The sequence below is a fragment of the Puntigrus tetrazona genome, chromosome 16, assembly GCF_018831695.1.
Source record: "Puntigrus tetrazona isolate hp1 chromosome 16, ASM1883169v1, whole genome shotgun sequence".
In the NCBI taxonomy this organism is placed as follows: Eukaryota; Metazoa; Chordata; class Actinopteri; order Cypriniformes; family Cyprinidae; genus Puntigrus; species Puntigrus tetrazona.
Genome location: NC_056714.1, coordinates 10098566 through 10114370, shown reverse-complemented (window position 1 = coordinate 10114370; position 15805 = coordinate 10098566). Strand labels below are relative to the sequence as shown.

The window sequence follows — 15805 nt, the reverse complement described above, 5'->3', positions numbered from 1 at the left end:
TGGAGTTTGTTTACTAGGTGTAGCTATGTATGCGTGTATTTTTGGCAAATACACAGAGTGCGAACTATGACAGATGGGTCACGCTAGGGTCGGTCACTTCGATATACCGCCCAGAACGGGGGGACAAACTACTGAGAGCAAGACAGCTGAGAATTCATACATACAACATAAGAGAGGTTTATAATGCTATAGTGACAGTCAATAACAATCTGTTTATTAGCTCTTGATTTTTCCACTCCTTCATCAGAAGCCTTTCTTCTGCACATCGGTAGGCTGACGAGAATAACTTATGCAAGCTTTATGTAAGGACATATTCTCTGAGGAGCAGAGCAAGGTCTTTTTAAGAGGGTTTTGCAGTTTCGGTTTTGAAGAGGGCTGAAAACAGAAACCTCTCTGAAGTGAAAAGCAAAGCTGCGATTTGCATCACTATAGAGTCACCTTGTGGCGAGAAAAGCACGCTCACACACTTCTCCACAAATGCATAATAATTTGCATCAGATTGCATCTGTCAGATTTGACTTTTTAGATATGCTCAACATAATTTTATGTATATATATATATATATTATATATATATATATATATATATATATATATATATATGTGTGTGTGTGTGTGTTTAATATATAGTTATATATTATATAGCTGTACAATTATAGTAAAAATATAATTAAAAATATTTGCACCATTAAAACCAGATATAAAAATATGTCTTTGTGTTATGTAAAATGTAGTACTGTCAAACAATGAATTGCATCCAAAATAAAAGTACACACACATACAGTATATATATATAAAAAAATTTACATGTGTATAATTTATACTCATATAATATATATTAAATATAAATACATTTATATATAAATGTATGGGTGTGTGTTAATATATAAATGGTATTTATAAAAACAAAATCATAATATTGATCAGGACATGAATAATAATAATGACAATTTTTCAAACAAAATCTTTTAAAAAAAGAAAGTTTGTAAAGTTTATGTGTATATATATATATATATATATATATATATATATATATATATATATATATACATGTATTGTTTGTTTATTTACAAACTTAATATTATTTTATATTATTCTAATAATTGCCTTTTGTTTATGAATGCTTGACATTTGATTAATTAGCAGATTATTAATTATTGATCATTATTGATTAATGATTAATGATGTTATATAAAATAGAAATACCCAGAAAAAGGCCCAGCAAGACATGTAAACATCACTTCTCTCTCTTTTTTTGAAGACACACTTTCAGTGTCCAGTAATGAAGGAGGACTTTCGGGCAGTGCCACACTGCAGCCGGCTCATTTGCAGAGCTCCCCTGGACCAAAACGGCCAGGAAATACTCTGCGCAAGTGGCTGACCAGCCCTGTCAGACGGCTCAGCAGCGGTAAAGCAGACGGTCACGTGAAGAAACTTGCACACAAGCACAAAAAGAGTCGAGATGTCCGCAAGAACGCAGACGCCGGCTCACAGAAAGATTCAGATGACAGTGCCGCCACACCACAAGATGAGACCATAGAGGAGGTTGGTGACCAGAAAACAATAAGAAACACACACACTACTTTTCAGGTTTATTAGCTTGATTCACACAAAAGCAAAAAAATCTGCGGTGAATTGTATATCAATTAATGCATTATTAAAATTGTATTTGACAATGTATATACGCTATATTCAAAGTTTGGAGTCAGCTATTTTCAACTGCGATTATTATTAGAAATGTTAACTGAGCACCAGATCGGAATATTATAAAGTTATTTTAAATGCTATTTCATTTTTATGTATGTAAAAACGAAGGAATATTTAGGGAAAAAATTTAACGTACAACAACAAAAAATAAACTTTAAAACTGCTGAATGAATTTTATGTTAGAGTATCATCTGACACGTCTCATAAATAAAAAATAAATATAAAAATATGGTTAAATCAGCTTCTAGATGAGTATATATACTGTATATATATATATATATATATATATATACATATGGAAAGAAGTTAGTTGCCACTCATTTCCTGGTAAATGCATTTGGTAAATGTAGCATTCTGTCTCTGTTTAAGTGTATGATTTGTAAGTGTTATTCATGTCTTGTGGTTTCTAGTGTAGAGCAGTTCTAGTGCAACTCGTCCACTGAAGCTATTTTGGTATAAAAATGTTCCACAGCTGCTGAGCTGTTTCATAGCTTAACCGTGTTTATCTATCTTTATTTCTTCCTGTCTGTTTCTTACAGAGGATGAGAAATGAAGGATTGAGCAGTGGCACTCTGTCTAAGTCTTCCTCTTCGGGGATGCAGAGCTGTGGTGAGGAGGAAGGGGAGGAAGGGCCTGACTCGGTTCCCCTGCCGCCCCCTATGGCCATCCAACAGCACAGCCTTCTGCATCAGGACTCCCAGGAGGACAAGGTAAATGCCAGAATATATCTCTGTCAAATATTTGGTTTTTTGAGATGTTTTGAGATTTTATTACTGCTTTAAAAATGCTGATGTAGAATCAGACCCTGTATGCTGAATATTAAATATATATCCTGGTCTTACTGTGCACATGCTGTCCATGTCCTGGTCAAAAGACTCACAAAGGCACATGCAAGCAGTGTTATAGGCAGAAAAACAGTCCTACACAATCAACTAAGTTTGCCTTCAGGTCATTTCTAGTATAATGCCTACTTTTAATGATGCATTCAGTGCCTTGTGGATCAGAGCTTACTGTGGACATAAAATCTGTTTAAATATGCTTTCATGCTGACTTCATTTTGACCTCATGATGATAGGTCCTTTGATAGGCCTCTCTAACTGCTGTCTGTTTTCTCTTTGTTTCTTAATGTTCTCCAGCATTATGTTGATTTCTGTTCTGCCTCTGTTTTGTCTCAGTTTCCTTATCTCTCTATGTAGTTTACTCTCCTTCGACGTTCTCCTACTCTTACCTTTATTTGCAGCCATTTTTTCTACTTTTATTCCTCATCCTCACTGTATATTGTCCTTCTTGTCCATGCATTTATTTTGAATACTCCACATGTCCTCAGTTATGCTTTACCAGAGCTTGTTTATTGAGGCACAGAAACTGATCCTGTTCAGTAGCATTTCTCAAAATTTGACTGATAAAGCCCTTGACCTTGTCCGTGACCCGCCATGTGCCCCTTAATGGAGTATTCAGGAGTGCGTACCATCACATGCGATGGGCCATGTGTGCACTACTCCTCACCCAAAACAACCTAAATATTCCAAACCAAAGTTCCCACTTCCATCCCCCTATATATGCCCCCACCACTCTGAAATCAGCCCCTGATTGGCTGGCGAACACAGAAACCACACCCATTGCCATATTTGGACTGGAATGTTTCCGTCTTCTTTGTAAGAACACTACAATGGTGAGCATCTTTGCAGATTCACAAAATAAATAAATATTAAAGTCTTTGTGGCTCATTTTTTATACCTCCTAAGGGACTAGGCCTCATGAAAAACACATAAAGGTCTTTTATCGTGCAAGTTTTTGTTTTGTTTTTTAGTTTTTTGTTTTGTTTCGTTCCGTTTAATTTTTGTGAGAGTCCTACTTAAGTAAGATTCAAAACATTCTTCCTTTTTATCTTTTTTGTGTAGGCTACCTCCCGTCTGTCTGGACGTCCCAGCAGCTCAGAGACACCGAGTGCAGCTGAACTGGTCAGCGCCATTGAGGAACTCGTCAAGAGCAAAATGGTAAGAGATCACAGAGGTGTAGGTAATCATAGCTCGAGTCCATTATAATGTTTTTGCATGGTCTGCTTTTTCTTTCACAGAACCTGGAGGACAGGCCTAGTTCTCTCCCTGTTGAGCGAGGAGATAGCAGTAGCCCTTCCTGCAATCCGTCAGATAACTCACTACTGTCTTCCTCATCTCCCATCGATGAGATGGATGAACGCAAGACTGGCTTCCTCAAGAGACGACAGTGTGTTTCTCTCCTATTTATAAATATGCTCTCTAAAAAACCTAGCAGTTGTAAGGCCACACCAAAATTAAGTCCCATGTGTGTATTGTTTTAGTGACAAGGTTATGTCAGAGCCTCCAAGTATCTCTAAGTGTTGATGTTTTGACCTCTGTACAAAAAGTGTTGCAGCTTCCAGAGGTTCAGAGAGGTATCACAGATAACTAAAAAGACACTTAAATGGCCAAAGAGCAAAATAAGACAATTAGTGGGAAGTGTGGAACAGAAAAGAGTCATACTGACTATTTGATACATTGTAAATGTAGATGACTCTTTGCTGACTTTGAATGCTCTTGTTTAATTCAAATGGTTCAAAACAGGTCATGTAGCATATTGTTTATGTATTTCGACACATGAATTGTCTCATAATTATTGTGTTTGCTTTTAAAGGTCAGAAGCAAACTGTTTGAAATAGTTTCTCATTTATAAAGCTTTACATTCAGTTCAGTTAGTTTCAAGGTTTATTCTACAGAGACCAATGCATTGAGGAACATTGACATGAGTCATTTGAAAAGGCAGATAGACAGCATTGATTCCTCTAGAATAGCATAATAAGCATAAAAATGTGTAGTACACTCAATATGGGGTACACTTTAATTAGATTTCTTAATTAGAAATATTTTTTATAGGTACATTTTTATACCAAACGAAATATGTTTCTTTTGACTCTGCCTGCCATCTTGAATTGTTCTTTGATTTGTATGTGAACGTGTTTTCTCTTTCATTTTCAGCTATGTACTGCTGGAACTTGTGGAGACAGAGAGAGACTATGTGAGAGACCTTGGTGCAGTCGTGGAGGTGGGTTTACGTTCAGTCCTTTTAACGAATACTGCAGTGGGATCACTATGGTGACCACATGTCACTGAACGCATTCGTTGGTCATCGAGTAAGTTGCTGGCTCCATATGGTAACCATGCTAATATGTTCTGGCAACTGCAGGGGTACATGAGCAGGATGAAAGAGGATGGTGTACCCGACGACATGAAGGGCAAAGATAAGATCGTCTTTGGCAACATTCACCAGATTTTGACTGGCATAAAGAGTACGTGAAATTGACACACTTAAGATGATCGTTCTCGTAAATACCACCAAGACCCCCTACTTTCATTTCCTGTCTTTAATGTCTCACCTCTCATCTTTGTAGCTTCTTTCTTGGTGAACTAGAGAAGTGCTTGGAAGACCCAGATAGACTCGCGCCCCTGTTTATAAGACAGGTATGAAATCATTCATTGTGGGGTTTTGACAAATATCATTAAATTAAATAGATATTCCCATCTCAAACTTATATCATGTTGCTGTGTCAGTGGGGATGTTCAAACACATAGAGCAATGGTTGTTAACATCATAAAGCTGCAGTGCCTATACACACAACAATGAAACAACTTATGAATCACATATCGTTGTTTTTCTATACATTTAGGTGAGATGCGAGTATTTCTACACCCCTGAAAATGGCACACTTCACCTCTAAGCCATTAAAAGCAGTTAATGCAGTCCTAGCTAAAAAACATTTTTGGAAAGCTTTGTATAATGCGTAAAAGGGCTATACAAATATATAGTGCTTTTATTGTGTAGGTAAAACATTTTTTAAAATACTTACTTTTACAATCGACAGAATAAAAACATGGCACAAGTGTAAGAAAATCAGGACAGATTTACATTTTGGGTGAACTTTTCCATTAAATGCCATACTTGTAGTTTAAGAAAGTGGTCTGTGTGTTACATGCAGTAGCTTAGTGAGCGGTTGAATCATAGCTGTTTCTATATGTTAGCCCAGCTGGAAAGCACCATGAAGAACAGGAACTCTCCTCTTTAAGTTTTGACCTTCGTTGTCTGAAATTCTGTTTTGGCTTCAGGAACGGAGACTGCACATGTACATTGTCTACTGCCAAAACAAGCCCAAATCAGAGCACATTGTTTCAGAGTACATCGACACTTATTTTGAGGTAAGACTCAGTTCGCTGCCTACTTTCTTCCTGACATTTAAACATGAGTCATAAAAAAGTTAGACAGACTGATAACCATCTTTTCTTTATATGTTCATCAGGATTTAAAACAGAGGTTGGGCCACAGGCTACAGATCACAGATCTACTGATTAAACCAGTGCAGCGGATCATGAAATACCAGCTTCTTCTGAAGGTCAGGCAGTGAAATTGCAGTAGCAATGTTGCCATTCCTTGCAATTACTGACCCGTGTTTTGTAAAGAATAGGTGTTGAGAAAAGACCATTATCTTTCAACATGAATGTTTCTTATAATTGTTCTGCCTTGTTTTAATTTAGGATTTTCTCAAGTTCTCCAAAAAGGCTGGATTGGACACTATAGAATTAGAGGTAAAGGTATTTGTTAAATTATGGGTTATGCTTGTTTCACACATGCTTAGTTTGCATTACCTCTGCAGTGCAAAAAGCAGCACAAACCCGTTGTGCTATCAAACAGGATCAGTTTGCAGTCTGCTTCTTATCCGCGGTTTACCACAAACACAACATTCATCCATTATTTTGATTTCAAATCCAAATGTTGTTTGCCTATACTGCGATCCTTTTACCACAGTACACAAACTTTCATAGACATATGCACATACAATTGCAACACCATAGTAACCACCCATAACTTCTTTGTATTATGGTGGCAAATTTTACACAGGCAAGCACTAGTACTAAGCTGCATATGCTCTCTCACAGAAAGCTGTAGAGGTGATGTGTGTTGTTCCAAAACGCTGCAATGACATGATGAATGTTGGACGCCTCCAAGGATTTGATGTAAGATGCATTTCTCTTATTTGCAAAAGTTTGTGAGTGCGTAGGAGGAAAGCTAAAAGCACATCCATTAACAGTTGTATGTACATAAATAAGTCCACAAGTTTTTCACAAATGTTTTTTTCTATATCAAAACTAATCAAACCAAATATGACAGTGAAAGTTTGTCATTTGGTGGATAGAGCAATGTACTTGTATTGAATGTTCTTTTTTAGTGCAGGGTTTTTTTTTTGGACATTCAAGGAAATTTAAACTGTTTTGAGGTCTAAGCATTGTTAATTTTTTCTTCTAGGGGAAAATTGTAGCCCAGGAAGACTGCTTCTCCAGGACACCTTCTTGGTCTCCGACCAGGATGGTGGTCTCCTTTCCCGCATGAAAGAGAGGCGTGTCTTTTCTCTTTGAGCAGATAGTTATCTTCAGTGAACCTCTGGATAAAAAGAAGGGCTTCTCTATGCCAGGCTATTTGTTTAAGAACAGCATAAAGGTGTGTCTACAGAACCACTCCTATAGTGCTATACAAAGTATAGAAAGTAAAACATTTATCTCCTGTCTCTCTCTTTCTCTCTGCTGTGCAGGTCAGTTGGTTGGGTCTAGAAGAGAGTCCTGACAATGACCCTTGTAAGTTTATTTTGACCTCAAGGTCATCCACTGGCAGTTCAGAGCACTATGTCCTCCATTCCTCCAACCGGGCGGTTTGCCTCACCTGGATCCAGCAGATCAGCAGCATCCTGGAGAACCAGAGAAACTTCCTCAATGGTAACACGATTGTAGAATTTTGAGTGTTAGTGGCTAAATATCTGCTGCCAAAATGTAATACGTTTGAAGCACCACAAACTATGAACAACCACCAAGTAATTGGCTTTACCTCATACTTCTCTAGTGGGATTGGCCACATAATATGTGTACTATATGTTGCATTACATGAGTGTAGTACCTGGAGAAGGATTGGACACTGATTTGAATTCAATTATTTACATTAACAATTTAATTAATTGTAAGACAATAGTTGTGAATTGGCATTTGAAGATAATACTGAAGAAATAGGGGAGCCAAGATCAACTAGTTATTCAACAATTGATAGCATGATTAGTGTTGTCGCATTACATATAATATTTTAGTGGGATTGCTTCAACCCGCAGCAACAGAGTTAAAGTAGCCCAATTTCGCAGGAAAACTTGACATTGACAAAACATTGATTCTAAGAACATCATAAAATGTCTTATAACTGGGTTTATTACATACATTACTTGCCTCTTGTCTTTTCAGCACTGACTTCACCCATTGAATACCAACGGAATCATGTTGGGGCAAGCGTTCTGGGTGGACCCAGCAGCAGTGGACTTCCGGGGGGTAGCAGCAGCTCTGCCATGGGTTCCAGCTGTGGCTCTCGGTCCCGAGGTTCCCGAATCCTCAACCTTCTTCTCGTGCCCCTCAACCCGTGCAGCACCACCACGCCCCCGCCCCAGATGACCGCACTTCAGGTACGTGTCCTCTTCCAGACCAGGACCTAAACGGTGAGGTCCCTAGGATGCGGGTCCTGGAGAGCCCCTTGAAGGAGCTACGCGAAGAAGCACCCATTCCAAGAGCCACAGTTGCACCCCTGTCTCTCACCCTAACAAAGCCCCGTCTCAGAGTCCCTTCGCCAATTCTCTCCCCCTTGAACCCTCAGAACTTTTCAGTCCAGAAGGGCTCCCCGTTTTGGGCCTCAGTGCCAGTCTCACCTACTGGCAGGCCTGGCTCTTACACAGAGCAGAGTGACACGTTGAGTCGCAACCAGTGTCAGACTCGCAGGCACTCCACCCACAGTAAGGAGTTGGACCGCATCAGTACTTGCTCCTCCACCAGTGAGCAGTCCCTGCATTCCACTCACAGCAATGGGGTAAGAGCCAAACTCTAGCTCCTGGCTTCAGTGAGGCCTAGTCCTGCTTCCCCTCCACCTCTGGCTTTATACTAACCCGCTGGGGTATACTGTATGTGCATTCACTTGGAACTAAGAAGATTCACACAGGCTTTTGTGCATATTAACTGGCCTGGTTTGACTGTGCTGAGCAACTAACAACATGCACTGTTAACCAGGATAACTCCTTGAGAGTTTCTCAGAAACTCTGTACATCCGTTGACTATTTCTGCTGACTCTATCTGCTCTGAACTGGCAGGATGTTCTTTCTCTAACTGCCTGAGAAGACCTAATATGCAAGCATAAGGAGCACGTAAACCACAGCCAACTAACAATTACTAACTCTTTTTCTTTTTAACCTGCTTACAGCTTTTTTTTAGGATTTTTGGTGTAATCCATTTAAAATATATTGGAGTGTCAAGGCCCTGTGCTGATTTGTTAACTATTGACAGAGGAATTTGGAGAGAGACATATCAGGAGACTTTTCTTTTTTTTTTTTTTTTTAAATAGCAAGTAGATTTTATTTGCATCAGAAGCAAGTATGAGGATTAGGGAAGGTATATTCTCATTCCAGAGAGCATTTTATTGGATAAAACATTTGTGTACATGAGTGGATAAGAGAACTTTCAGCGGTCCACTAGCATATTAACTATATATATATTAAAAGACCACAAAACTCCAATGTTGATTTCACGGTGTCTTTGAGGGTGTTAGATTTCCTTATTTAACCAATAGTCTTAAGGGGTAATCACACTGAAAGCAATTTGCAGCAACAAAGAGGCCAGCAGTCATTCATTTTTAATGATAGTAAGCAATTAGAAGAAACATGATCAATAGTGCTACAGAGTTCAAAGTGTTGTGGTAACCATCAGTGGTAGACATCTGAGCTTATCCACCTCATCATATACTTAACCAAAAGTACAGAGTCTGGAAAACCATCAGCAATTTAGCTGTGAACTGTCAGTGTGAACAACTCTTTGGTGTAAACGTAAGAGGTTCTTGTAAACTAATTGTTAATCTTTTTTTAGAACTGCTCTCGCTTGCTTTATTCTCGCTCTCTGATCAGCTCACTAAATATGTTCAACATTCTTCATGTGCAAACATGTTTAATCAAATAAACAATAATTAAAGAAATATATGTAGTATAAAAGCTTCTCTGATGTTTGTCTGGTTTTAGAGTGAAAGCAGCAGCAGCAGCAGTGTGTCAACCATGTTGGTGACCCAGGACTATGTGGCTCTAAAAGAAGATGAGATCAGCGTGTATCAAGGAGAGGTTGTGCAGATATTGGCCTCTAACCAGCAAAACATGTTTCTAGTTTTCCGTGCCGCCACAGAACAAGGCCCAGCAGCCGAGGGCTGGATCCCGGCCACGTTCTGGGTCACACCTCCATCATCATTCCCGACTACCCGATGGAACCCTCAAGTGAGAATTGTTTATTGATTGTTATTGATTATACACTGGCTGTTTAGTCACTTATTTATTTCTTTAATTGATCAAATAATTGTCAAAATAAGATGTGTATCAGTGTATTAGTTAAGAAGGTGTTTTAAATATGTAAGTGAAGTTGTAAGTGTTCATGACGCCATTGTTTTTCAAATGATAGTAACTTCTTCTTTGTCAGCTAACGATTATAATCCAGCTTTGAATTATAGTCTAACTGTGAATAGTGAGTGCTTTATTTGTCATTCAGGAAGTCCTCATCGTGGCACACAGCTCTACGCATCAGACGAAAGTCTGAAAAGAGAGACAAAGAGGGCAAGAAAGAAAGCAAACCAGAGAATGGCTATCGCAAGTCTAGAGATGTATCAGCCAATAAGGTTTCTGTAAAGGTACTACCTTAACAATCTAATGTAATCATTACTCATATACAATTTCTACATACAGCACGAACATTCAACAATACATAATCGCTCGTATTTTTGCAGCTTTTGAACCCCAACTACATTTATGACGGTAAGTTAGAATATTGTTCTTTCGTTCTTGGAAATCTCTCTGCATGTATTAAATGGTTTACGTGTCATAATGAAACAGCCGAATGACTGTAAGTTTCTGATTTGCTGGCAGCAGTTCCCCCAGAGTTCGTAGTCCCCCTGAGTGAGGTGGTGTGCGACAGGGGCGACAGTGTAACTCTCCGCTGTAAGATCTGTGGGCAGCCCAAAGCCTCGGTCTGTTGGAGAGGGCCTGACCAGAGCACTCTCAGCACTGGAGGAAGATACACACTCACACACAGGTAAAACCACTACACAGGCATCTTCTTACATGCCGTGCACTCATACAGACTGCAGGGGGCACTTTTGCTTTATGGTTCACGATCTTGTTGATTGGGAAGGATGCACAGTCATTTTGCTGGTTTCATAACTGTTTACTGAAAGAAACATTTTCCAAGCTAAATATTTCTTTGAAATTGTCGTCATTTTGTCCATTGACTGCATTCGGTCAATTTAGTTAACGCAGTTTTGGTTTGACGAACTTGATCTCTCATCTTTTGCACAATGCTTGATTTGATTTCGAGTAAATTCCTAAATACATTTTTGAACTGTAAAAATGAATTGCTAAACAAGAAAGAAAAAATGGCTATACTATAGCTGCAAAGGAGAAAAATATTAGTGCCATTTTCTCACCAAAACCATGTAGCTGTTGATAAAGGATCCACGCGGCACAAAAAGGTTTCAGGTGAAAAAGTGTACATGTTTTGGGTAACACTTTATTTTTGTGTCATGTTACGTGTAGTTACTATTATAATAGCAATAGATTAATACATGCAGGTAGCCCTAACCCAAACACTAACCGTATAGTAAGTACATGTAGTTAATGAATATTACACAGTACTTAAATGTATACACTGTAACAAGTACACCTTAAAATAATTTATTGTATAATATTTTTCTGCTTTTGAAGCTACGGTGTGCCAGCGTTTTTTTTTTGTTTTTAGGGTTTTTGTGGTACTCTCATCATTCTTTCTTTTCACCTGCTAGATGTGCATACCTTCTGTAACATGTTTTTTTATGAAAATTTAAATGCTGTAACTATTTAAATAAAACAAATTTTTACAAAAATTTTTTATTTAAATACTTAAATATATATTTATTTATTTTACAAACTCATGCACACACACACACAGAGACACAGACACACACACACAAAAAACAACCCCTGACCGGGTGATCAGGAACCAGATGTGAAGCACCTTGTATTTTGCACAGGGATTTCTTTTCTGGTAATGACTAGTTGACTGTACATTATGTTGCTTATTACATACACTGCATTCGATCAGATTTGACAAATAAAAAAATTAATTTAGTTTTGCAATTTGTCATTGCTATCGGTTTGACGAACTTAACCTCTCATCTTATCTTGCACCTTATCTTATTTCTTTTGTGAGCAAAATCCCTAAGTAGATTTTTTAATTTGAAGCATAAATTACTAAAGAAAATATGGCACAAGAAGAAAATTATTTATGCCATTTTCACCAAAAATTGATTAGTCACTGTGTTGCTTGTTACATGATTACCAAATAAATTAATAAATGTGCATTAAATATTGATGCAAATGAAAATGTAATTTTAATTATTACAATCATTAAAATAAAAATGTAATTTTAATTAATTAAATCATTTTAAAGATCACTTCATTTGCTTCTAAAATAAAATTGGTCAATATGAAGAGTTTATTTGCAAACCTTTCAAAAATATTCATGCAATCATGTTTTCATCGTTTTTATTGTGTTAGATAATTGTTTTATAAAGTTATTCATTAATCTAGTCAATATAAACCAACTGCAGTTTGATTGAGATTATTTAGAATGCACAATGAAAAACATGATTTTTGAAAAGCGTTAAAAACAATGAAACATATCTGACATATCGGACATATCTGCTTTTGCAAATGAACTCTTCAAATATAGTTTAGCAGTAATTACTCAATAATATCTGACCACTGAATAGAGCATTTTACCAGTCCAGTATATTCTAGACAAAAATGCTGTATATTTTTGTTTTTGAATGTTACATTTTATACATTTTGCCCACCTAATTGCTAAATGTTTTGTTCAGTGAGACAGGGGAAGTGACCCTCCGTATCTCACCTGCCTCTCTGGATGACAGCGGCAGCTACACCTGCATCGCCTCTAATGACGTGGGCTCAGTGACATCATCAGCCTACCTCAGGTGCTTGGTCAGTTGGTTTTCATTTAACGCTACTTAAAGCGAAAAAGCTGAAATAGCAGCTGATTTACCGGCGTCGCTTTTTTGCGCAGGCACGTCCTGTGACGGGATCTCTCTGGAAGGATAACTTTGAGTCCCACTACACTGAAGTCATGGAATTGGGGAGGTACTGTACAAATGAACTGTTCTGATATACTGAATGAATCAAATAATATCTCTATACACGCAGCTTACGGTCCGAACCAGCTAATGTTTGTTTTCTGTCTGTCTCTAGAGGCAGGTTTGCTGTCACTAAGTGGTGTGAGCAAAGAGGAAGCAGGCAATCGGTGGCCGCTAAGCTAGTAAATAAAGCTAATGCGTCGAGAGCAGGTGGTTCAGGAGATGGGTGTCCTACAGTGTCTTCAGCATCCTCACTTGGTGGGCCTGCTGGACACTTACGAGACCCCAGCCAGTTACGTCCTCATCCTGGAGATGTACGTGGACTTCTTTACTTGATCTGTAACAATATAGTCTCACATGCTAGTGATACCGTCAGTTAATTTAGCTTTTTGTTTTTTTGCACATCAGCGCTGATCAAGGTCGTCTCCTGGACTATATTGTAAGCTGGGGAACCTAACAGAAGAAAAGGTGTCTCTTTATCTACAGGACATTCTAAGCTTTACACTACCTTCACACATGTAGGATTGCTCATCTTGACTTGAAGGTGAGCCTTTCCATAGAATTATTCTTAATAAATCAGTTGGTCATTTTTGGAAAAAGGATACCAAGATGGCGCTTGACTGGCTCTTCTCAAAAACCAATTTATTATTTTAATATATTTACTCAACAACTGTCAAATTCATTTAACAACAGGAGATCCTAAATCTTCAACCAGGAGATCCTAAATCTTTATGAATAAAAATTGTAAACCCTAAAGAAAACACACTGAATACAAATACAAATCATTATTCAGTACTGAGATATAATTTTAAACAGAAACACTAACAAAATGTATCCTTATTAGTTCAAACTGTTCGTCTAAACAAATAGGGATGTAACAATTTAATATGAAACATTGCATGGATCAAATGACTAACAAATGAAGTATCAATACAACACATACATCTAAATCTAAGTAATATACCAATAAGATATGCTACAGTACTAACTTGACTTGTGAAACAGGTCAAATGTTGTGTCTTAATGTGCTTTGGAGTCAAAAGGTTAAGGTCTTATTTATATTCATAAGTAATGAATCATCCAATTTACACCCTATAAGTCAACACTGACTAATCGCTTCTATTTTAATACTTTGCCACTTCTAGAGATGTTGTGGCGTCTGTGGTTAAAAATAAAACATAATAAAAGGGGAGAGCGTTGCTCTTTTGAATAGTTGACTGGATTACGTCACTCGTGCTATTTAATTCCTATTTTTACATTTTGAACCTGTCATGTGTTTCCTATCTCATACTTATCTCCGTTAAGTGATTTTTCAGCCCGAGAATGTATTAATCGAGCAAGCGTCAACCCAGCCTCTAGTCAAACTGACGGACTTGACGATACGGCCCATCTCTCCAACACGCCGTTACATCCACCCTCTGCTGGGCAGCCCAGAGTTCTCCGCCCCTGAGCTGGTTCTAGGTGAGCCCGCGGCTCTGACCTCTGACCTCTGGAGTCTAGGCGTGCTGGCGTGCGTGATGCTCAGCGGGCGTCCCCTTTCCTGGACGAGTGTCGGGAGACCTGTCTGAACATCTGCCGCCTCGACTTCAGCTTCCCGGAGGACTACTTCCGGCGGGGTGAGTCCGGCGCGCGGGATCTGCTATGCGTCCTGCTCCGAGGGCGAGCCGTGCAGACGTCCCTCTGCGCGCAGGTCTGCCTGCGAGAGCAACCGTGGCTGCAGCCGCGCGCAGCTTCGGAGCAGCTCGCCTCGACACTTCCAGACTCATCTCTTTCATAGGGCGGAGGAAACATCAGAGCGACCTGCGACCCATTGGCCAGTTTCCGAGCATTCCTGCACAGCCGCCTGCTCAGCCAGAGCTGAGAGAAAGCGTAAAAGTGCAAATCTCGTTCTCCTGCAGTCCTGAGTAGGATATCGAGAGAGTATAGGTTGCTGATATATGCTGAAATCTTCTTTTAGAGTCATTCTGAAACGGTTCTGGGTCTCTATTACTGTAACTGCTGCTGACAAAACTCTGAAGTTCCTTTTCCATCCCTTCTAAACTCATTTCTGCTACACGTACATGTTTTCTCTTTGTATGGACAAAACTCACAAGAAAAATGTGAATTAAGAAGGAGGATTCTTTTAAGTTTTTTTTTTTTTATTCCCCGAGCCAGAAAGTTTTAGCCTCATGTTCGGACAGTATTTCAAGTATTTCAGGTTGTTTCAGTGGAGTACTGTAATTTGAATAGCTATATTCAGGAAAGATTACGTTTTGTACAAACCATGTATAGAAGCACAGTAAAGATGATATCTTTATCCTGAACGTTTTGGAGTAAAAAAAAAGAAAAAGAAAAAGCTTATTTTAAACGGGAGTAATATCGGTTACGCTATGGCATTCATCTCAAGTCCCCGTTTGATAAACGTACAGTCATATTGGACATTGATCATACGAAATAAAAACGACTTTTAACAGCTGCAACTCTCGGACGGGAAGTAGAAAATAAGCTTTTGATTTCAACTGCGCATCTGTCTTATCAGCCTTATGTTGTAAATAAACTGGACCTGCCTTCATTCGTGTTCATTTGCAGTGTTTCAAATGCTTTTTCACCGGCCGCTCATGACTTTCAACTGACCAGTTAGAATATACAAGCCGGCGAGCCGGCGAAGGCAGGGAAGCCGTCAGATACCACAGCAAGCGTGCACTCTTTTGTAATTTGTTGAAATGTGCAATGTTGGGGCTTTAACATTTTGCAGCTATTTATAATGATTCGTGTTAAATCAGCATTGTTAAGTACGTGTGTTGGCCACCGCGAGTTGAGATATGACGTGTCCGTGACTCTTTTGCTGAGTTTTCTGTGTTCAGTATTATTTTGTAAGC

General features: G+C 38.6%; 1 protein-coding gene across 1 annotated transcript in view; it reads left to right on the top strand.

The window, feature by feature from the left end:
• The window catches only part of triob (trio Rho guanine nucleotide exchange factor b), a 94732-nt gene extending 79924 nt beyond the window's left edge, over window positions 1-14808 (top strand). Inside the window, 35 exon segments of the mRNA XM_043261624.1 lie at window positions 1261-1544; window positions 2246-2416; window positions 3608-3703; window positions 3784-3932; window positions 4700-4766; window positions 4908-4992; window positions 4995-5010; window positions 5113-5182; window positions 5825-5914; window positions 6016-6108; window positions 6251-6301; window positions 6653-6730; window positions 7020-7032; window positions 7035-7117; window positions 7119-7211; window positions 7303-7483; window positions 7994-8131; window positions 8134-8606; window positions 9802-9982; window positions 9985-10026; window positions 10029-10047; window positions 10316-10454; window positions 10551-10578; window positions 10693-10855; window positions 12678-12798; window positions 12881-12954; window positions 13063-13134; window positions 13136-13261; window positions 13356-13393; window positions 13396-13441; window positions 13443-13491; window positions 14264-14474; window positions 14477-14680; window positions 14683-14762; window positions 14764-14808. Of these exon segments, the coding sequence (XP_043117559.1) occupies window positions 1261-1544; window positions 2246-2416; window positions 3608-3703; window positions 3784-3932; window positions 4700-4766; window positions 4908-4992; window positions 4995-5010; window positions 5113-5182; window positions 5825-5914; window positions 6016-6108; window positions 6251-6301; window positions 6653-6730; window positions 7020-7032; window positions 7035-7117; window positions 7119-7211; window positions 7303-7483; window positions 7994-8131; window positions 8134-8606; window positions 9802-9982; window positions 9985-10026; window positions 10029-10047; window positions 10316-10454; window positions 10551-10578; window positions 10693-10855; window positions 12678-12798; window positions 12881-12954; window positions 13063-13134; window positions 13136-13261; window positions 13356-13393; window positions 13396-13441; window positions 13443-13491; window positions 14264-14474; window positions 14477-14680; window positions 14683-14762; window positions 14764-14808 (3869 nt within the window).
• The last annotated feature ends 997 nt before the right edge of the window (window positions 14809-15805 follow it).